The sequence below is a fragment of the Pan troglodytes genome, chromosome 4 (genome assembly GCF_028858775.2).
Source record: "Pan troglodytes isolate AG18354 chromosome 4, NHGRI_mPanTro3-v2.0_pri, whole genome shotgun sequence".
In the NCBI taxonomy this organism is placed as follows: Eukaryota; Metazoa; Chordata; class Mammalia; order Primates; family Hominidae; genus Pan; species Pan troglodytes.
In genome coordinates this window covers 57,711,869-57,734,140 of record NC_072402.2, presented here as the reverse complement: position 1 = coordinate 57,734,140, position 22,272 = coordinate 57,711,869, and the positions used below count along the sequence as shown (strand labels likewise).

General features: G+C 38.4%; 2 protein-coding genes and 1 long non-coding RNA gene across 15 annotated transcripts in view; 1 reads left to right on the top strand and 2 right to left on the bottom strand.

Moving 5' to 3' along the window:
* Positions 1 to 5,713, bottom strand: part of LOC107974736 (uncharacterized) — a 67,786-nt gene extending 62,073 nt beyond the window's left edge. Inside the window, exon 1 of the long non-coding RNA XR_008548237.2 lies at positions 5,626 to 5,713. This is a non-coding gene — a long non-coding RNA (uncharacterized LOC107974736). The remainder of the gene's footprint in view (positions 1 to 5,625) is intronic.
* On the top strand, positions 5,071 to 20,940 carry SETD9 (SET domain containing 9). Of its 8 annotated transcripts, none has more exons than XM_517753.8 (6): positions 5,071 to 5,589; positions 7,016 to 7,383; positions 8,858 to 8,981; positions 9,734 to 9,849; positions 10,709 to 10,814; positions 12,662 to 14,673. In XM_517753.8, the coding sequence occupies exons 1-6, from the start codon at positions 5,492 to 5,494 to the stop codon at positions 12,747 to 12,749; spliced, it is 900 nt and encodes a 299-aa protein (XP_517753.2). In that variant the 5' UTR covers positions 5,071 to 5,491; the 3' UTR covers positions 12,750 to 14,673. The 8 variants fall into 8 exon arrangements, with proteins under 8 accessions (XP_517753.2, XP_016808779.1, XP_063667300.1 ...); XM_016953290.4 differs by having other exon boundaries at positions 5,075 to 5,306; positions 12,662 to 13,032; XM_063811230.1 differs by lacking the exon at positions 12,662 to 14,673 and adding an exon at positions 20,810 to 20,940 and having other exon boundaries at positions 5,106 to 5,589.
* The window catches only part of MIER3 (MIER family member 3), a 32,614-nt gene continuing 25,802 nt past the window's right edge, over positions 15,461 to 22,272 (bottom strand). For 5 of the 6 annotated variants that reach the window (XM_009449106.5, XM_054684076.2, XM_009449111.5 and 2 more), the window contains 3 exons: positions 19,773 to 19,900; positions 19,549 to 19,691; positions 15,461 to 19,443 (listed from right to left, as the gene is read on the bottom strand). In XM_009449106.5, coding sequence (XP_009447381.3) covers positions 18,986 to 19,443; positions 19,549 to 19,691; positions 19,773 to 19,900 — 729 coding nt within the window. In that variant the 3' untranslated portion in view covers positions 15,461 to 18,985. 6 annotated transcript variants of the gene reach the window in all.

The window sequence follows — 22,272 nt, the reverse complement described above, 5'->3', positions numbered from 1 at the left end:
TCCATTTGCATTGCAATAAGGAATACCTGAGACTGAATAACTTATAAAGAAAAGAGGTTTATTTTGCCTCACAGTTCTGCCAACTGTATGAGAAGTGTGGCGCTGGAGCATCTGCTCCTGGTAAGCCCTCAGGAAGCTTCCAATCATAGCTGAAGGCAAAGGGGGAGCTGGTGTATTACATACAGAGAGAGGGAGCAAGGGAGAGAGGAGATGCCAGGCTCTTTTCAACAACCAGCTCTTGCATGAACTCACACAGCAAGAACTCACTCATTGAGGTGCGGACAGCACCAGGCCATAGGTGAGGGATCTGCCCTCATGACCCAAACACCTCCCACTAGGCACATGTCCAACACTGGAGGTCACATTTTAACATGAGATTTGGAGGGATAAAAACATCCAAACCATATCACTACCTCAGTGCCTTTGCATTTCCCATTGGGAGAATCTCCCCGTGGATATTTTCAAGTTCGTTGCCTTCTTATTCAGGTCTCAACCATTCATGTCATCACCCTATCGAAAATTGATACCCCTAATCCCACACCATGTGACCCACATAAAGAGAGTGGGGTCCCAGCAGGAAACAGATAACACACACAAATTAAGACATTTGAAAATAATTGTGTAACGGCATGGACAGAATGAAGGGAAACCACAAGGATAGTACACAGAACTGTGGAGTTGGCAATAATAGAGTGCTGTTACCATCCATAGGCCTGAATGAAACCTGGAAACACAGAAGACTACATGGAGAGGACCTTAGGTTGGAATACAGCCAGTACACAGAGACCAGCACCTCACTCTCCTCTCTTCTTGCAGTTTCCTGCCAGTGCTCTCCACTGGTTGAATCCACTTGGAAGCAGGAAGATGAGGGACCTTGTTGATGTGCAAGCCAGTCAATCCCCCAGGGTGTGGACAGTGGATCTGGACAGGCTACATAAGATATCCAGCCCACTCTCTTCTCATTATCCTGCCTTGTTTTCTTTATGGCATTAATCACTGTCTGACATTATTTATGTGTTTACTTAGTATCTGTCTCCTGCACTAGAGCTCGGGACATAATAGAAGTTCAATAAATTATTTAAAAATCAAGTTAATCTCATTTTGAACTCTGGAAGTTACAATCTGTCCAGGCATACATGCCTTATTTATAATATTTAGGACACTGATGTTAAAGATGATTTTACCAGCCAGGTGCAGTGCCTCACGTCTGTAATCTCAGCACTTTGGGAGGCCAAGGCAGGAGGACTGATTGAGCTCAGGAGTTCAAGACAAGCCTGGGCAACATAGTGAGACCCCATCTCTACAAAATTAAAAATTAAAAAATTAGCCAGGCATGGTGGTGCGTGCCTGTAATCCCGGCTACTTGGGGAGAATAAGGAGGGAGGATTGCTTGAACCCAAGAGTTTGGAGGCTGCAGTGAGCTATACCCTGTCTCAAAAAAGAACATTTTTCCTACACAGTAGTTTTGTGATTTATAGCATAAATGGGTTTTAAATGGAAAACACAGCACATACATTCTTATATTCAATTGGGTAGAGTATTTGGGGAAACTGGAAACAACAGGAAGTGGGAAAAAGAGTCAGAAGAAGAGGGTAATTTTGGATAGCAGCATATCTCCATGCCCATCGTGGCCAATCTTTTGCTTGCTATCTATGATATATTATAAAACTGTCTGTCAAATTGTCATTCTTCATTCATCTGTATTTAAAAGTTATGTAAATCAATAAAGACAGATGATTTAAAAGACACTATGAACCAATGACCTACTTAATATTTATAGAACACTAAACCCAACAACTACAGAATATACACTCCTTTCAACTGAACACGGTATATTCACCAAGATAGAGTGCATGCTGGGACACAAAACAAGTCAATAAATTTAAAAGAATTGAAATCATTCATGTTTTCTGACACAACAGAATTAAACTAAACACCAGTTACAATAAGATATCTAGAAATCCCAAATATTTGGAAATTAAAAACACATTTCTAAATATTTCATGGATTAAAAACATAAATAACAAAGAAATTTTAAAAATATTTTGTACTGAATGATAATGAAAATACAACATATCAAAATTCCTGAGATTTGGCTACAGTAATGTTTGGAAGGATAGTTATAACTTTAGATGCTTCTATAGAAATGAAGGAAAGACCAAAATCAGTGACCTAATATTCTATTCTAAGAAACTAGAAAAAGAAGAGAAAAATAAACTACTTTATGTTTAAGTAGAAAACATAAAATAATAAAGATAAGAATATGACTGGTCACGGTGACTTATGCCTGTAATTCCAATTATTTGGAAGGCATAGGCAGTTGGGTCACCTGGGGACCAGTTCAGGCAACACAGTGAGACCCCATCACTAAAAATAAAAAAAGAGAGAAAAAAGATAAGAACAGAGGTCAACAAAATAAAAAATAAGCAGGGAAAAGTAATAAAGCCAAAAGCTGTTTCTTTGAAAAGATTGACAAACCCTCAATTACAATGATGAAGAAGAGAACACAAATCACCAAAATCAGGAACAAAAATGGGCTATTACAACAGATCATACAGACATTAAAAGGTTAGTAAGACAGTATTTATAAACAACTTTATACCAAGATATTTGACAACTTAGACAAAATGAACAAATTCCATAAAAATATAACTTACCAAACAACACAAGATGAAACGGACATTATGAATAGCCCTATATCTTTAAAATAAGTTGAATTTATTATCAAAGAAAATTACAAGCCCAGATGTTTTCACAGGCAAATTCTATCTAAAAATTTTAAAACATACTTCAAAATAAATGTGGGATGACAATAGCATATATTAAAACCTACAGAATCTGACCAAAGAGGTACTCATAACTGAGTAGTTATGTCAGAAATCCAAGGACGGGTCAACATTTGACAATGTGTCGTCATTCACTACACGAATAAATGAATAGAAACTATATGGTCATCTCAATAAGCAGAGAAAAGCATTTGATATTTATCATTCATTTAAAATTTAAAACAATAACAATTTTTGGAAAGTCAAAAATAGAACTTTAAAAAACTTCATAAAGTATACATACCTACTAGAAAACTACAGTAAATATTAAACTTGAAGGCAAAACCTCAAAAATAGAAGAATGCAGTAGACTTACACAAACCAATATGGGTAGATCTTCAAGATGTATTTTTGAGGAAATCAAAGAAGTTGTGGATCCTTATAATATTTTAACAATACTCACACAAAATACTATGTATTTTCTATAAAAACATACGCAGGTATGTAAATACATAAAAATAAAACTGGCAGAAAACACACCCGTCTGATAACTTCTGAGAAGCGCCAAGTACCAGGATTGGTGGAAGTACAAGGTACGGTGTTTGGTTAAGGGTGACTTGAGCTTTAGCTACCATGTTTCTATTTGTATAACTTTAGATGCTTCCATTAGAAAAGAAGAAAAGATTAAAATTAGTGACCTAATAACCTACTTTAAGAAACTAGAAAAAGAAGGTTTTCATTAATTACTTAGCTAACCAAAATTTAATTTTAATACCATAAATATAAAAAAACTGTAAAAATATACAAAAACTGATTTTTTTCTTTTTTTAGACAAGTACATTACCACAGGTAAAGATTAAACTAGTTCTTTTGGGTTCTCTGTTAAGTTTGGAGACTATAAAGAAACTTTCTTGTATGCCACTTATTAATACATCCTGGAACTGAATTGACTCCATTTAGCAAGTCAGGTAAATCTAGATTATGCCAAATTATCAAACAAACACAGAGTCTGAGAGAAAGCCTCTAGAGTTTGCTAACATTCTATATGATATGAACGAAATAGAGACATTGGTAGATACTCTTTCTCTTTATTTCTTTCAGAATAGAACAAATTAGTCCCGCAGCTACTGGCGATTGGCTGAATTTTTTTTTTTTTTTTTTTTTGAGACGGGATCTCACTCTGTCACCCAGGCTGGAGTGCAGTGGCGGATCTCGGCTCACTGCAACCTCCGTCTCACAGGTTCAAGCGATTCTTCTGCCTCAGCCTCCTGAGTAGCTGGGACTACAGGCACGTGCCACCAACGCTCGGCTAATTTTTGTATTTGTTCTTTTTTAGTAAAGACGGGGTTTCGCCATGTTGGCCAGATTGGTCCCGAACTCCTGACCTCAGGTCATCCACCCGCCTCGGCCTCCCAAAGTGCTGGGATTACAGGCGTGAGCCACTGCGCCCGGCCTTGGCTGAGTTTTTATTAGATCTGAGCCGTTCAATTTCAATAGTTTAGGATCCAACCTCACTCTCAGGCAAAGAATAGAGGAAATGATACCAACGTATTTATCTGTCAATAAACACTTGGTGATTTGAATATGGTTAAGGGATTCCTGTAGTTTGCCCCCCTTAAAACTGAACTTTGTCCAAACCTGTTCTAAATATGTGTGTGCGTGTGCATGCATCTGGGTGTTGGGGAGGAGCGGTCGTAAAGTTCCTTTTAAATTTCACCTATGGGGGACTACTTCCCACCTCATCCTATGAAGTCAACATTAGCCTAAATACCAAAGCCAGATTAAGACACTACAAGAAAACTACGAAACAATATCTCTCACGAACACAGATGCAGAACTTCTAGATAAAACGTTTCCAAATTGAAGTCAAGACCATATTAAAAGGACAAAAGCACCTCAGTGGTTGCTTGGGGACTGGGGGAGGGGCTGGATTACTATCTTGGCTGTGGTGTCGAAAACCTATCAAATTGTTCACTTTAAATATGTGCAGTTTATTGTATCCCAACCATTCCTCAACAAAGCTGTTTTTCAGAAACATTTGTCCATGTAGTTTTGCCTTTGAATGGTTGGGTCAATGAAGAGAAAAACGAGTGAAAATAGGGAATCATGACACTTCGTTTTTTTACGTGTAAATATTCGCAAAACGCCCAAACTGGTAACTTTGGGAACACGGGTTCACGCAGAAGAAGGGCTGCTGTCTAGGGAGGACTGAAACTCGGGTTCCCGAAGTCGGGCTGCTCTGGGGCCACGGAGAGAAGGGGAGAGAACGTCGAGGAAGAGGCAGAGCTCAAGTGGACGGAGGATGGAACACAGAGCGCGGCCGGGACAAAGGGGCAGGCCAGACAGCCGTGACAGAGAAACTAGGCGGTCCGCTCCTGGGACGCGGTCTCGGGGGCGGGTTCGCCCCTGAGGCCCGGTGACCCTTCGCCCGCAACCAGGGCTAGCGCGTGTGTGCGCCCACGGAAGCACCCGAGCGACCGGAGAAAGAAAAAGGGGTCAAGGGGACCTCCTTCCAGCTCTACGCGCCTCTCATTCAGAGAGGTGAGGTCAGGAAAGGGGAAGGACGAAGCCCCAGAGCAACAGAAGTCAGGCGGTGCCAGGAACACTGAGGGCGGAGCCAGGGGAAGGCGGCCGAGCGCGGCCCCCTCTCCTCCCGGGCCGGGGCGGGCCCGAGGCCTCGATCCGCCTTCCCCGCGCCGTCCTGGTCACGGCCCCGCGGGGCAGCCATGCCTGGCCGTCTGCTGCGGGGCCTGTGGCAGCGATGGCGCCGTTACAAGTACCGCTTCGTTCCCTGGATCGCACTGAACCTAAGCCACAACCCGAGGTGAGAGGGCGGGACGGCAGAACGAGGGGCACCTGCCTTCAGTTCCCAGACGCCACCACGGCGGCTGGACGCGAAGCGGAGAGCCTGAGGCGGACTGCCGGCCTGAGATGGGCGGGCCCGGGTGGGCAGGGACTGAGGTGGGCGGGCCGGGTGGGCGGGGACTGAGGCCTCGGAGGGGTTTAAGGAACGCGGGCCAGAGGCGGGCGGGGCCGAGGTTGGTGGAGTCCGAGGCCCGCTGGAAGCCTGAAGTGGGCGGTGGCTTCAGGTGGGCGGGGCCTATGGCCTCTTTCCCAGTGTCCGCTGCGCTGCCGGGCCCGCGAGGCCGAGCTCGCCAGCCGGAGGTGTCGCCTGTTCTTCCCTGTTGCGTTCGGCACTGACTGGGGAGCTTGTATCTGGGCAAAAATGGAAACTTTTTTAAAAGACTGCCCTTACCGCGTGAGAGTGCGTGGCTTTTTCTCCACCAGGGCTTAATTAGGTGCTTGAACTTCCTCAGAAAAGCCAAGCCAGGGTTTATTTTCATAGTTCATACAAGTAGTTCACGTGGTTAAAGAAGCCCATCCCGGCTGTGAGAATAGCGTGCAGTAGCTCGCGCGTTAAGAACGGGCAGAACGCCGCTCAAAAGCACGTCGGGATGGTGGGTTTCGGATTGGGGTGAGTCCCGCCGGCGTTATTAAGGGCGCACCAGTGATCAGCTCAACACGGTGCTCACCAAAGAGGCCGACCGGGCCTCCCTGAAGTCAGTGTCCGACAAATAGGGAAACAAAGCGGTTTCCCGAAGGTTGCATGCTAGGGAAACAGGAGATCAGTTGTATCATGACTACGGAACCGTGAGGCGGGAATTACAACCTTTTTGTTCAAGTAAAAATAATGCAGTTAGTACAAAAAGATAATGATTATGGAAATAAGAGATGCAGTCATTGAAGACGTTAGTCGTCCTGGAGGGAGTGTCACAAAGTATATGATGTTGAATTTGTCTTTGAAACTACAAGGCCATTTTTAGAAAGCCATTGAATGTGAGGTCATTCATTCTCATTGTGATGACATTCAGCTTGGCTGTTGGGTGTAGTACGGGAAAGAGCTGAACTTCGTTTCTGCCTCTGGCTCTCCCACTTACTGGCTTTGGGACCTTGAGCAAGTTCCCTAACAATTTTGCTTTCCTTGTCTGCAAAAATGGAATAATGTAAGGACCCCACAGCATGTGGTATAGAATGGGCCTTTCATAAGTACTGACTACTTGGGTGGGAAGTGTTGGGAGTTAGCTAACTAGAACTCCCTCAAACAATTCTTTTCTGAACTTAGTTTCCAGCCCTCCACACACATGAGAATAAGCTTATAGTTCCTTAAGGCCAGGAACCCAGAAGGTATGCAGGTAAGTTTGGCTTTTATCAGTTGAAGGGTAGTGAATAGAAACTTTTCCCATTTTCAGGACCCTCCGATATGTTCCAGAGGAATCCAAAGACAAAGTTATCTCAGATGAAGATGTCCTAGGAACATTACTGAAAGTTTTCCAGGCTCTATTCTTAAATGATTTCAATAAACAATCAGAAATCTTGACTATGCTTCCAGAATCTGTTAAATCAAAATATCAAGACCTACTGGCAGTTGAACATCAAGGGGTGAAACTGCTTGAAAACAGACATCAACAGCAAAGTACCTTTAAACCAGAAGAAATTCTTTACAAGACTTTGGGTTTCAGTGTTGCCCAAGCAACTAGCTCATTGATTTCTGCTGGAAAAGGTGTCTTCGTTACTAAAGGATTGGTACCAAAAGGCGCAGTCGTATCTATGTATCCTGGTAACAGCACGATTAATATTATACTTTGCCAAGCTTCTTACGTATTGATAAACATAAGTTCAGTAACATACCCAGCCTTGCAATCCTTAGAGTAAGGGATTAAATTGGAAACTCGAGTTTCCATAGATTTTTGCAATTCTAATTCGGAAATTAACTGTTTGTAAATTGTTTTGTGTTAGAAAGTATCCTGGAGTATTTGTTGGGATAAATGCACTTTTTCTTTCAAGGAAAGCTTTCCTGTCAACGTTTAAATTTAGAACATAGTATGACCCACTTTGACAAATTACTTAAAAAGCACTAGAGAAACATGTCAGTTTGGTTTAATTGATAGCTAAGGATAAAAATGGTATGGATAGGCTCACGCCGGTAATCCCAGCACTTTGGGAGGCCGAGGCGGGCAGATCGCGAGGGGTTTGAGACCAGTCTGGCCAACATAGTGAAACCCTGTCTCTACTGAAAATACAAGAAATTAGCCAGGTGTGGTGGTGTGCACCTGTAATCCCAGCTGTTCAGGAGGTTGAGGCAGGAGAATGGCGTGAACCCGGGAGGCGGAGGTTGCAGTGAGCCGAGATTGTGCCATTGCGCTCCAGCCTGGGCGACAGTGCTAGGCTCCATCTCAAAAAAAAGAGAAAAAAAAAGCGTACGGATCAAAACATAAAAGACAGCATTTAAACCCATAAGTCACCGAATAAAGACCTTCCTGCCCTTTCTACACTTGGAAAGTAAGGCAATTTCTTGGCACAAGATCATTAACTAGAATGCTAAATAGACTACGTTATGTGTTAAACTAACATTATATTATTTGGTATAGTGGAAAGTGTGTGTGTGAATATTTGAGTCAGATAGACCCAGGTTTTTAAAAATTCATTCTCCTGTTTTCTAATTTTACATCCCCAAACAAGGGAGTTTCAGTTTCCTGCTGTACGAGTAATATAATTTTGTAAAGACTAAATAGAATAAATAAATTAATACTAAAAGAAGTTTAATAAATAGATTAACATGCCTGGAACATAGGAAGCACTCGGTAAATATTTTCTCATTTCATCTTTTGCCAGTGAAAGGAGAAACAGCCTTAATGTCAGACTCATCTATTCCCATATGTGTCTACATTATTTAATTATTAGCAAAATAAATTTCTTCAAACTCTTTAGATGTTAAATCACATTCTACTTAAATATATATGTGTGTGTGTATATATATACACATATACATATAAATGTGTATATGTATATATATGACTTTGTAAAACTGAGCCTAAAATGTGATGTTCATATTATCATTAACCAAGAGAGCCATATTCTGTTTTGCTGTGTGGATGAGTTGGTTCTGTGCTCCATCTGCTATTGGGCGTTCACGCTTTAAAAGGGAGAACGTAACTAAAGAGAATGTGATTATATTCCAAAGAAGGGTTCTTATCGCAGTGTTTATGATTTTTCATGTTGTTATCATATTTCTTTGTCTTGTTGTGTAATAGGTACAGTATATCAGAAGTATGAGCCGATCTTTTTCCAGTCCATTGGAAATCCGTTTATTTTTAGATGCCTGGATGGGGTACTCATTGATGGGAATGACAAAGGGATATCAAAAGTTGTGTACAGGTAAGTGATGCCCATGTTCAAATTTAATTATAGGAGACAGAACCGCACTTACCACAATGATTATGACTAATAGCATTTGTACTTTATTTATTTTTTATATAAAGAGATGGGGTCTTGCTATGTTGTCCAGGCTGGTTTTGAACTCCTGGCCTCAAGCGACCCTCCCATCTCGGCCTTCCAAAGTGCTGGGATTACAGGCTTGAGCCACCACACCCAGCTCAGCATTTATGCTTCATTTTATTATTTTTTTTACTTTTTTTTTTTTTTTTTTTGAGACAGAGTCTTGCTCTGTCGCCCAGGCTGGAGTGCAACAGTGTGATCTCTGCTCACTGCAACCTCTGCCTCCCGGGTTCAAGTGATTTTCCTGCCTCAGCCTCCCAAGTAGCTGGGATTACAGGTGTGTGCCACCAGGCCCAGATAATTTTTGTATTTTTAGTAGAGATGGGGTTTCACCATGTTGGCCAGGCTGATCTCGAACTCTAGACCTCAAGTGATCTGCCTGCCTCAGCCTCCCAAAGTATTGGGATTACAGGCGTGAGCCACTGCGCCTGGCCAGTATTTATACTTTGAATAAAATTCTGTTTAGATAGCTGCTGTGTAACAACTCAGTTGCCCTACTGATTATACTAAAGTCTTTTTTTTTTTTTTTTTAAGAAAAAATGCACTGGTGTAATTCTAGGGTTTTGTATTTTAGGATTCTATTTTAAGATACAGATTACAGATCCATTAGCTAATGCTTTCACCTGTTTCAGATCTTGCAATGGGAGGGATCGACTCGGCCCTTTAAAAATGAGTGATAGTACATGGCTAACGTCAGAAATTCATAACCCTCTGGCTGTGGGACAGTATGTCAACAATTGTTCCAATGGTAAGAAGGCATCATGGGGCTGTGAGATGAGATATAGCAATGGCTAATTCTACTCCTTTGTCATATGACTGAGTGCCAAGGGCAGTTGAGTATAACATATAATAAGCTAGTCAAGTCCTTAAGCAACTCTCACTTTTGGGGGATGATATTAGAGAGAATTAGGGGAAATCTTGATATACATTATTTAGAATTATTTAATTTACTATTTTTCTTCTGATTTTGCAGTGAATATAGGCAATTGATAACTCCCCTTTTAAAAATAGAAATTATGATGTCAGTGCTTCAATATAGCCTTATAGATTAATGGCTAGACTAGTATCTGCTTTCTGTTGCTAAGTTTGTGAGTCCCTATCTATATCTTCTTTAGGAGTTGACTTTCCCATAGGTAAAAGTTTGATTGTTTGACTACATTTAACATGGGCTTTGGCGTTAGTGAGAAACGAAGTCCAAGCCTGACTCTTTTATTAGTATTTAACCTTTAACATTTCTGAGCCTCTATTTCCTGATATATAAAAAGTAAACAATAAAACATACATATATGTTTATTATGTATGTTGGTAGATATTATCTAAACATATATGTTATTATATATGTTGTTTATGCAAAAAGTAAATAATAAAACATGTTTTATATATGTCTTACTTTTTGAATATTTTATTTTATATATTTATGATTTACCATATATATCTGCAAATATATATATGTAAATAAACTCTAACAGTACCTGGAACATAGTAGTAATTATTTTGAGCATGTTTTGATAATTTAGAAAAACAGACATTGAGTGTCATAATTCAATTCTGTTTTCCGTGACCTTGTATAATGGCTCTTTTTCTAAAAATGATGTGCTTGTTCCTAGACAGAGCAGCTAATGTCTGTTATCAGGAATTTGATGTGCCTGCAGTTTTCCCTATAGAACTGAAGCAGTATCTTCCAAACATTGCCTACAGCTATGACAAACAAAGGTTCGTTTGCTAAAAGAGCATTTCATATCTTCTGCTTATGCTGTACTTAAAAAAATATAGAAGAAAAAGCTATATAGAATTTGGGGTAAAATTTTTTTTTTAGTGAAAAATTATAACTCAGATTTTTATGTTCACACCTTAACGTGTTAATGTAGGCTTATTTGAAATTTAAAATTTTCCTTTAAACTAGCTCATTCTGTTTATTTTTACCCATTTTTATTCTACGGCAATACTTCATAAGTATCCACCTTAAAGTTTTTTCAAATAATTCTGTTGTTTTTCCTACCTACAAAATCTTCAAATATATCTTTACTTTAATCATTTATAATATCATGTTCTCTACCTTATAAGAAAGCATCCAATTGAAGAAAGAGGCCAAATTACACTATGATTCCTTTGCCAATTTCACTATTAGGTTCTTAATAATGAAACTAAATAAAAAAGGACTGTATTCAGAAGACACATATTTTAACGTAGCATTTATTTCCTGTTCATTCAGTGGAAAGTCTACTGAGAATATTCAAATAACAATTTTAAAATATAGGTAATTCTGGAGAGCTAAGAGTTCTTTCTTAACAGTGCTGTAGGAAGATACAATCTTTGTATTATTTTGTTGAGTTGCTAGCAAACTTTATTTTATATAGGACCTATTAAATTGTCCTTCTAAGATGAATGACATTTAAAACATGAACTATTATTTATACTTAAAACTTGAGGCCAGACACGGTAACTCAAGCCTGTAATCTCAGCACTTTGGGAGGCCAAGGTGGGTGGATTGCTTGAGCACAGGAATTCGAAACCAGCCCAGACAACATGACAAAACCGCTTCTCTCCAAAAAATACAAAAATTAGCTGGGTGTGGTGGTGTGTACCTGTAGTCCCAGCTACTTGGGAAGCTGAGGTGGGAGGATCCTTGACTTGGGAGGTGTATGTTGCATTGAGCTGAGATGGCACCACTGCACTGCAGCCTGGGTGACAGAGCCAGATCCTGTCCCAAAACAGGAAAAAAACAAAAACCAAAAACTTGATAACTTTTGCTTCTCTGCATGTGTATGTTTGTGTGTTTAACTATTAGCTTTTCTTAGCCATATACTCCGGGGCATGATGTTATTAGAACTTTGAATGTATATATGTAACAATATCTAGGCTGGGTGCGGTGGCTCATGCCTGTAATCCCAGCACTTTGGGAGGCCAAGGCGGGCGGATCACAAGGTCAGGAGTTTGAGAACAGCCTGACCAACATGGTGAAACCTCATCTCTACTAAAAATACAAAAATTAGTCAGGCGTGGTGGCACGCACCTGTAATCCCAGCTACTCAGGAGGCTGAGGCAGGAGAATCGCTTGAACCCGGGAGGCAGAGGTTGCAGTGAGCCAAGGTCACACCATTGCACGCCAGCCTGGGTGACAGAGTGAGATTCCATCTCAAAAAAACAAACAATATTTTATGATGTCCAGAAAAAAGCATTTTTTTAAAACTCCAACTAATTTTAAGTAATGTTTTCATTTTTCAGGATATAAGATACAAATGAATGCAAGAAAAACTATAATGTCATTTTAAAATCCTTTTTGTGATACTAGTTTTGGGGGCCTAAACTTAGAAACAATGTTTTCAGAAGAAGTAGTCAGTTGTATAAACATTGATTTGTGATTTTTTAAATGATATAGATATACTCTTTAGAATACCTGCATCAGGAATAAGAACTATTTCCTCATGGAAATCAAATGCATAAACTAAAATGGAAGGAACCTGAGTAAAGTTACCTCTATAAAAGCCATCTTGGTTATATTAAAAATATGAGCTTATATTTGTTAATGCTCTACCTTTTGTATATCTTTTTGTTTTCAGCCCACTTCGATGTGTTGTTCTTGTCGCACTTAGGGACATCAATCAAGGAGAAGAGCTTTTTTCAAACTACTACACAATTGTCAGCTAACTCTGTGAATCAGAAATTATTAGGTTTTCTACTCAGCTATTAATTCTAAGTGTTTTTTGTTAATCACTTCTCTGAGTTCTACCTGTAAAACAAATATTTTGAGACTTAATTGGAATAGGAATTTCTTATGTTTTTGTTGATATTATATTTATGTTCCAATTTCATGATGAAAGCTACTTGCTTCATTACAATTTCAAATTTGTAATGCAATTCCAAGTTTAATTGGTTTTCACCTAAATACACAATAGCTTATTAAATTAAAACCTACTCTTTGAACTTATAATTTCAATTTTTCTTTTGTTTATTTTGTAAGCTCTGTGGTGGTTTATAAAATTGTAGCCAGTCATCAGCAGTTCTTGTAGTACTGCTGATGTGTACAAACTTCTGTAAAAACTTTATTTTTACAGAATTGAGTAAAAAATACCTATTGTGTTGCCATGAGTAAATTGGTGTGTCTATGTATAATGTAAAGATTGCTCTAGCTGGGTAAGGGGAAAATGTGAGGTCATTATTACTATTTTCTTTACTCTTTGAACATTTTCACACCAAAGAAAAGGTGGAAAAAAAGTGCAAGATAGTGTTGGTGGGAGGAACACTTATTCCCCGTGTCTCATGTCTTCATGTGGAGGGCTTCCACTGGTTAATGTTCCTAGCCTCTCTCTCCACCCACTGGAGGGAGAGTGACTCCCTGATTATGTTTGGAGAATAACTAGGCACCCATGTCCTATATACCCTTCTAGTTCCTTCCCTGTGGACTCTGGCTGCCAGCAGAAAGAATGTGTCCTGGCAGTTCTCTGCCTTGTGCAGAGAATAGCCTGTAGCCAGCCCAGCCAGTGACAGAGTGAGTCCAGAGGTGTAATATATTGGCAGGCCAACCTGGCTGCAGCCCTGAAGCTACCTTCCCCAGTTTTATTAGCAATAGTTACTTTGACCTCCATCGACCTGACTCCAGCCCTCTCAGTTCCAAACTTGGATAGGAAGGAGGGTGTTCTTTACTGGATCCCTCAAAAATTCATGGAACCTATATGACCAGATTCTGATTACCTTCACTTCCTTACCACCAGCTTTACTCACCTAGTTTATTGCGATTTCAGTAGCCTCTCAATTGCCTTCCTTGTTTCCACTCCTGTCCCCCTTACAGAACATATCACCAAGTGTGATTCTTTTAAATGAAAGTCAGGTATTGACATACCTCTGCTCAAAACCCTCTCCCTATCATGGAGTAAATGCTGAAGTCCTTCACATGGATAACCTGCTCATGACCTCAAGAGCTCCTCTCCTTTCTCCCCTTGCTCACTCCATCCCAACCCACACCTGCCTCCTGGCCACTCCCCAAACCTGCCAGGCACATTCCCAACCAAGGACTTTTGCACTTAGTTCTCTCTGCCTGTAAACATCTTCCCCCAGACAGCCACATAGCTTGTTCTCTCCCTTCCTGTCACCTCAGTGAGGAGCGTTGCCTCATCACCCCACTGAAATTTACAATCCCTCACTGCTCCCAACCCTGACATATTCCTCATTCTCTTTAGCACTTACCACCAGCAAGCTCAAAAAGCGTACCATAGATGGAAATTATGGCCAAAATGACTTCTAGTAACACAGATGTACTAGAGATTATCCTGCTTCCACAGGCTTTTCCGTCTCCTAAAGCCTGAAAATACTCTGAGCTCTCACATGGCACATTGTTGCATTCTTGCTGTATTCGGAATATGTGTGCTTGTCCCTGCTCTGAAGGCACTTCTGTGCATGTGTCCACCACAGAGCCCTATGTGCTAAGGTCCTTTCGTGTCTGACAAGGAGGGGATGTGGTTTTAGTCAAGTAACCAAAGCAGAGGAGTCAAGATTTTTGCTTTCCTTTTATCCCCTTCTTGGCCTTGTACAAACTTTGGATATTATGGGCAAGCTGATCACTGCGTCTTAAAAATGGAACTACATAAAGCTCTGGTCAGAGGAAATGAAATATGGGGACAAACTTGTGAAATAATGGCAAGATAGGAGCTTTAGCTTAAAAAGATGTTTAGGAAAGATAGATATGACTAGGGTCAATCAAACTATGAATCGTATGGATAAAGAAGACTAGTTGACCATAAATGTAGTCTGTCAAATAATATTTGACCAAATTTCAGATCTGTCGTCTGTCTTCATAAAAGACAGTTACCTAGAACAGCGTTTGAAACATAATAAATGTTTCCTGAATTAAACTAAAAGTATAATCCTTACTTTGGGACTTTTTTTTTTTTTTTTTTTTTGAGATGGAGTCTCAGTCTGTTGTCCAGGCTGGAGTGCAATGGCAGGATCTCAGCTCACTGCAACCACCACCCCCAGGGTTCAAGCAATTTTCCTGCCTCAGCCTCCTGAGTAGCTGGGGTTACAGGCATGCGCCACCTCGCTCGGCTGATTTTTGTATTTTTAGTAGAGACGGGGTTTCACTATGTTGGTCAGGCTGGTCTTGAACAACTCCTGACCTCATGATCTGCCCGCCTCGGCCTCTCAAAGTGTTGGGATTACAGGGGGACTTTTACTATAGATGGAAATTATAGAGGATTTAAGGAAAATATTTAATCTACCAACTTCACTATCATATATCTTATTTACTGCGTCTAAAACCAATTTAACAGTGGTATAATATCTATCTATCTATTTGCTGTAGCTTAAGATTCATTACATAAAATATCTGTATTTTTGGCAAATATTCACACAAACCAAGAAAAAAAGATTCCCAGATTTTTATTTCTGGAACTGTACACCAGGTATTAAAGTACAACAAATACAAAATAATGCTCAAAAAAATCAGTGTTTATGTACAAATATTAAAATCAATGCAATAGCAACTTCCTCTTGAACATCTGATACTGAAACTTGTTCTGATTGTCACTAATTTATCTCATACTGACAGGGTACTTATTTCAAACCGGGACAATTGGAATCACTGGTCATCTAAGAGGAATATTAATATCTACCATATTTAACAATAAAACTAATAGTTTCCTCCATTTAGTGAAAAAATTAGGAACTTTTTAAAAAACATAGTAACGTCAATATTTTATAAATTATTTCAATTTCCATTTGTAGACAATGTGCTTTGAAACTCTGGGCAAACAATCTCCTTGGTGGTCAGGTTTATTCGTTAGTTTACATTCAAAGTTGAAATATTCACTATAGACTTTGGTTAAATTAAATAGTATCACTATGCTCTATTAGATCTGATGTTCTCAAATATTTATGAGCCTCAACATTTTAAAAATTAAAAAGGAAATGATTGCACAATTCTTTGATCTAATTGTACAAATTTTAGTATTTTTTAAACAGTATTCTACATCCTTCAAGTAAATTCAGCAGCTGACCATGACAAGAGGAAAACTAAACATTTAAAAAGCTAGCATGAAAAAGATGAAGTACAACTAACAAATGTATTGCTATAATCACAGCACCAGTTACACTTCTAAATGAATCCACTGTCCTTTTCAAATTCCCTGTACATAAAAGATATATCAGCCAACACTGCAACTGCTCACCATGAATTTTTGGTTTGTTCATAAGAAAATAATGTGGCAAAGGAAAAAAAAACAAAAAGAATTTATCACAGTTTGTTATAAGAATTGTGCTTAACACTTGATAATAAAGGCATTATTGTTTCTTCACATGATTGCAAATCCGGTTGTTTTCTTGCTTCCAAATGCAATTCTTTTAATAAACAGTAACAAATTCTCTGTTAAGATGTTTAAACTGAGAGAAAAAAAAAACCCAGTAAATCCAGCTTTTAAAAGAAAATTCAATAAATAGCTATTTTACATGGATAAAGTCATAGTGGTACAATTTATGAATGTCACATCAAGCATGCACAAAAATGGTATTATACATGGCAGAAGTAGTCAGAAAATATTGAATTAGATCTAAAAAGATATGAAGAATTTACACTTATATACAAAAATCTTGCAAATTATTGCCTCATTTTAACAAGGAATTAAAAGTAAACATTACCAGCTAGTTAGCACTCTCTAAGAGGCTAAAATCAGATTGACATTTAAAAATCTATTAAACTAGCTGGAATTTATTTTTCTCTCATACCATTTTCTGGATTTTGGTCAAAAATCTTTATTTAAATAACTAAAGTGTCCATTCAACTTGCTGATAATCAAAACTTTAGATAAGAAACACTGTTTCCATCTTATATCAAGACCCCAGCAATGCATAGATAAACTGAATATATTACTGCATCAGCTACTGAGAATGGGCATGTTCATTTAAGTGCAACTGGTATTAGCATTCAGTCATCTTTGTGTAAATTATTTATACAGACCAGCCACTGTAAACCCAGAGTGAAAATTAAGGTTATAACAATGGAAGATTATGGCCAGTATCTTACTAAATTATAGAAAGTGTACTGATTTTTAATAAAAGAAATAAGGTTCAAAGTTTAGCACAACAACACAGCAATAAGAAGCTGACAACTTGGATAAAAATACAAGAAAGTAACGCAGAGCCCAGGCTACCCATTATTTACTGTGTGCATACAGGAATGCTATACTTCAGATGTATAAATTAGAGACTGATTTTAAGTTATTAATTTAACTACTTTTTGTCCACTGTGCTAAACTAAATTTTATACTAATGTGCTACTGCGTAAACACTTCAAAGCAATCTTCATTAAAATGCTGCAAAGAAAAACAAGAATACACATCATCCAAAACAAAGGATGTCATTGCAGTTCACAGTTTGTATAATAAATACCCTCCCTTTCAATCACTACTAAGATCACTACATCCTATCTACTCATCAGCACAACCTTGAAGCAACTTATACTTACAAATATTAGCAATGCAGCCAAACATTTGTTTTTTGCAAAGCAACTAGTAAAAATCAAGAATTTTAATTAAGACGGTGCAAAAAACATAATTCTCTATTTTAACAGTACTACAAAAGCAAAGATTACATCCTAATACTGTATTACATATTGTTTGATTCACCTTATAACTTAAAAATGCATGTTTATAGCACAAAAATGGCCAAAGTTTAGGACAATGGCTTCTCATTCACAATATTTGGAATAAAAATAAAACTGAGTTTGAGATACATCTGAACATCTATCAATTTTTAAAACTTAAAAGTGGTAATGTACCATTCTATTTCAGATAGGAACTCACATTATTCTTGCCAACTGTTCAAGCTTAACAAAAAAGCTTAAATATACTTCAAGGTTCTACTGCATTAGGTATAAAATCTAGAAGTCCCTCTAAATATTAACACTTTGAACTGCAGTGCTACAAACAACTTAAAATATGTCCCAAAATGTAAACCATTGAGTGGCAATATCCTAGGCTTTGTAGACTGTGCCTCTGCAAGTCGACTGCCTCAGGATAAACTAAATTATCAATGACTGGTATGATTTTTAAGATTACAATCTTGACAATGGTGGACAAAACCCCATCTGAGTACCACATCTTCAAATGCCAAATTTGTAGCCAATAAATGAAGTTACACAGAAATCTCCTGGCAGTAACATGACCAATTCTGTGTAAGGTAGCCCTGGTCTAGAATTTTGAAACAGGATCCAAGCAAGCGTCTTCATTATTTGCACACAGTTCCTTGTGCTGGCTTCCATAAAGATGGACTTGCTGTTTTGTAAACTGAAGTGCTCTAGTTGAATAACATGAGAGAAGTTTCCATTTTTAAAAAATCCTTGCATGTTTGTGCAGTTTAAAGAAACCTACCCCTGCTTTTATTAAGAAAATAAAACCAAAAAAATGCTACATTGAGCAGGGATCGGGATCGGTACCTGTAAACATTGTTATTCCACTGCATCCATTACGGCAAAAGGAATTTACACAAAAAGAGGCCACACCATTCAGTTCAGAACATCTGTGCTGGTTTTGAGCTGGTGGCCTCTGTCTACAGGTTTTAAAATTGGGAGTGAGGGCAGTGGGGAACACAAAAGAATAGAAAAAGAAGGGAGTGGGGAAGAGGTATTGGGAGATGAGGAAGAGAGAAGCAGAGCTTAAAGCTGCACCACAGAGTTCAATCTTAGTTCCCAACTCTGCTGATCATAGTTCATTTCCACATTTATGGATTGAAAAATGAAAATACTCTTGATAAATCAAGATATAGTTCTATACATACTGACATCACTGATGTCATAGTGAGAAAGGTTCAAACTTCCAGTGAAAGACTATGCAAACCTGATAGCTCCCCTCAAGTTTACTGGTGCTGCACACGCAGTTCCGGGCTCCTCACTCAGGTCACTCAGAGTGTAGGGCCGCGTGCTGATGCAGAGCATGGGCACTGATGAAACCATTGGTCTCGCTGGCAGAGAGACTGCCAAAGTCAGCCACAGAAACAGCCATTTTGGCACTGGTGATGTGATGTGTGTGATTTTCAAAGTCCACACCCAGGTTATTTACAGAAACTTCATTCATAAAGGATTCAGGGACGGCAATGCCCATTTTCAATCTTTTTGCTGGTCTCTCTGACTCTTCACTGCACATGTTCATAGGGTTTAGCTCCGAGTGATAAAATCCAGTCTCAAATAAATTAAAACAATCACTTTCCCCATTGCTGGGCAGGGTGAGTAACTCTTCTGTTACAACAGGCACATGATTAACTTGTCCACGGGGTGTGTTGCCCAGTGGAGGAAAGCTATCATCCAAACAATTCACATCTGTGGGGTCGCAGACGGTTGCTACACTGTTGGTCAAAGCTAAAAAGGAATGGAAAATTGTTTAAGTAAGTGGTCCTATGACATCAAACAGAGGACACAATTTTGCAACAAACTGTACTAAACGCAGAAAGGTCTTCATTTTACCTGTCAAGTCACTGGCAGTGAAGGAGTTGAGAATGTTTAGCTGTTGATCAGGAATAGGCTCAGGCCGGTTAGAAGTTAAGGCTGAAGCATTTACCGTCCCACCCAAAGCTTCTGTTTCATCTACTAAACGATCCATATAGTCCCTGAAAAACACACCCCAGTAATTTTATGACTATATATCACAGTTAAAAGTAAGTCTTTGAAGGCAAGGCCACAGTACTTACGTAACTCCAGGGTGATGGTTATATCGTTTTTTCCCAAATCTTGTCTGTTGAGCAAAGTAATCATAACGTTCAGATTTCTTCCACATATAGTAGAATGCTACACACTCAGCAACTGTCCTAGTTCTCACCTAATGAAAAAGTTGAATTTTTAAAAAACCAACAAACTCAACCATTTTTTTAAGCAACTTTTCTTTTCCACAACACTACAACTTCAATCCATGGGTCTTATTTTCCCATTATATAGTTCTGAACACTTTTAATAAATTATAAAGTTCTGAACACTTTGATTAGTGGAAAGCCTTTACATTTAATAATGAGGCCATTTTCGAAAGCCCAAGGTTTTTTTTTTAAAAAATCAGAATGTATTAGTTTATAAAACAAGTGTGTATCCAGAAATTATCTTACACCTTTACTGAAAATCTTAAACACTAGCATTCTTTACTTTTCTTTACTGAGCTCTGTGATTTTGACTACAGTGAGGGTTCTTAACTTTGGATTAACTAACCCCTGAGGGGTCCATAAATGGATTTCATTGAGATCTATTAATTCACAAAATTATATTTAGGTATATTTTTCTGGGGAGAAGGAATGCAGCCTCATCAGATTGAGTTCCACTTTCCAAAAGAGATTAAGAACCCTTGGCAAATGGATCAACGGTCTACAGCATCTGGAATTTAAGATGACTTGCTAGCTAAAGGCAGGGCTTTCTCCCTCCAGTATGTTTGGTTTTTAGATCCAACAGATTTTGGAAACAACAACAATAAAATTTGAGCCTCACCACCTTGGCTCCACACCCAAACCAGAGTTCCTCTAACCACATACAGCCACAAATATGAATTCAGATGTATGAACAAAATTCTTCATCCTTATCCAATAAACGCTTTCTCCCTTGCTTAATCAGTACCCGATAAAGAAGTTTCAGTATCTCTAACCTGACTCCTAAGTTGTGATATAAGATTACTAATATGGGAATAAGCTTTTTAAACCAAGAAATACAGTATACCTTTCAATAAACATCATTAACTATGTCTTCGCAGAGAATGCAGGCTTCGTGGGGCCACAGACCTTTTCTGTCTTATTCACTGTTGTATCTCTAGTGCCTAAAATAATGTCTGGTAAGTGAAGTGGAAGGACATAACTGTTTACGGAATGAATGGATAGAATAAATTTCATAAGTCATTACAAAACTGATGGTTTTTTTTACTTAAAAGGACAATCCAGACTTCTTTAAAAATGTCTTAAATTATACGCTTTATCTCATCTTTGAGAAACATTAGATTTTCAAACATACAGAAAGTGTGAAATTTTCAACATCAATACTGGAAGGTCTAGCTAATGCAGTAAGACAAGAAAAAGAAATAAAAAGTATACAGATTGGGAAGGAAGAAATAAAACTGTCTCTGTTTACAGGTGACATGATTGTCTATGTAGAAAACTCCAAAGAATCAACAAAAAATTGCCTGTAACTAATAAGCACTTACAGCAAAGTTTCAGGAGACAAGGTTAATACACAAAAGTCAACTGCTTTCCTATATAACAGCAATGACGATTGAAATTTGAAATTTAAAACACAAGACCATTTACATTAGCACCCCAAAATTAAAATACTTGGGTATAACAAAATATACGCAAAATCTGTATGAGAAAAACTACCAAACTCTGATTAAAGAAATCAAAGAAGAACTTAACGAAGAAATATTCTATGTTCATGGATAGGAAGACACTTCATTGTTAAGACGTCAGTTCTTCCTAGCTTGATCTACCGATTTAGCACAAACCCAATCAAAATCCCAGCAAGTTATTTTGTGGGTATCAACAAACTAATTTTATATGGAAAGGCAAAATACCCAGAATAGCCAACATAGTATTACGAAAAGATAAAATCAAAGTACTGACAGTCCCCAACTTCAAGATTTACTATAAAGCTATAGTAATCAAGACAGTACGGTATTGGGGGGTGGGGAAAGACAAATAGATTAAAGAAACAGAAGAGAGAGCCCAGAAATACACCCCACGGGTACAGTCAACTGATCTTTAACCAAAGAACAAAGGCAATTCCATGGAGGAAGAATGTCTTCTCCACAAATGATGCTAGTACAACTGGACATCCACATAAAAAAAAAGATAAATGAATCTAGACATAGACCTTACTCCTTTCAAAAATTAACTCAAAAATTAACTCAAAATGGATTACAGACCTAAATGTAAATGCAAAACTCTAAAGCTCTTAGAAGACAACAGTAGAAAATCTAGGTGACCTTAGGTTTGGCAATGATTTTTTTAAATAAAATGCTAAAAGTGTGAACAATCAGATGAAATTCTAAGTTGGACATCATTAAAATTAAAAACTTTTACTCTGCAAACACACTAGCAAGGGAATAAAACGACAAGCCTCAAAATGGAAGAAAATATTTGCAAAACATGTATCTGATAAAGGACTAGAATCCAAAATATACAAATAACTCCTTAAACTCAACAAGAATACAAACCACCCAATTAA

Bases quoted from the DNA above. Each gene is read 5' to 3' on its own strand.
- SETD9 (XM_517753.8), top strand. From the start codon at position 5,492: ATGCCTGGCCGTCTGCTGCGGGGCCTGTGGCAGCGATGGCGCCGTTAC. The intron at 5,590-7,015 runs GTGAGAGGGCGG...TCCCATTTTCAG, and splicing joins AACCTAAGCCACAACCCGAG to GACCCTCCGATATGTTCCAG. The intron at 10,815-12,661 runs GTTCGTTTGCTA...TTTTGTTTTCAG, and splicing joins TACAGCTATGACAAACAAAG to CCCACTTCGATGTGTTGTTC.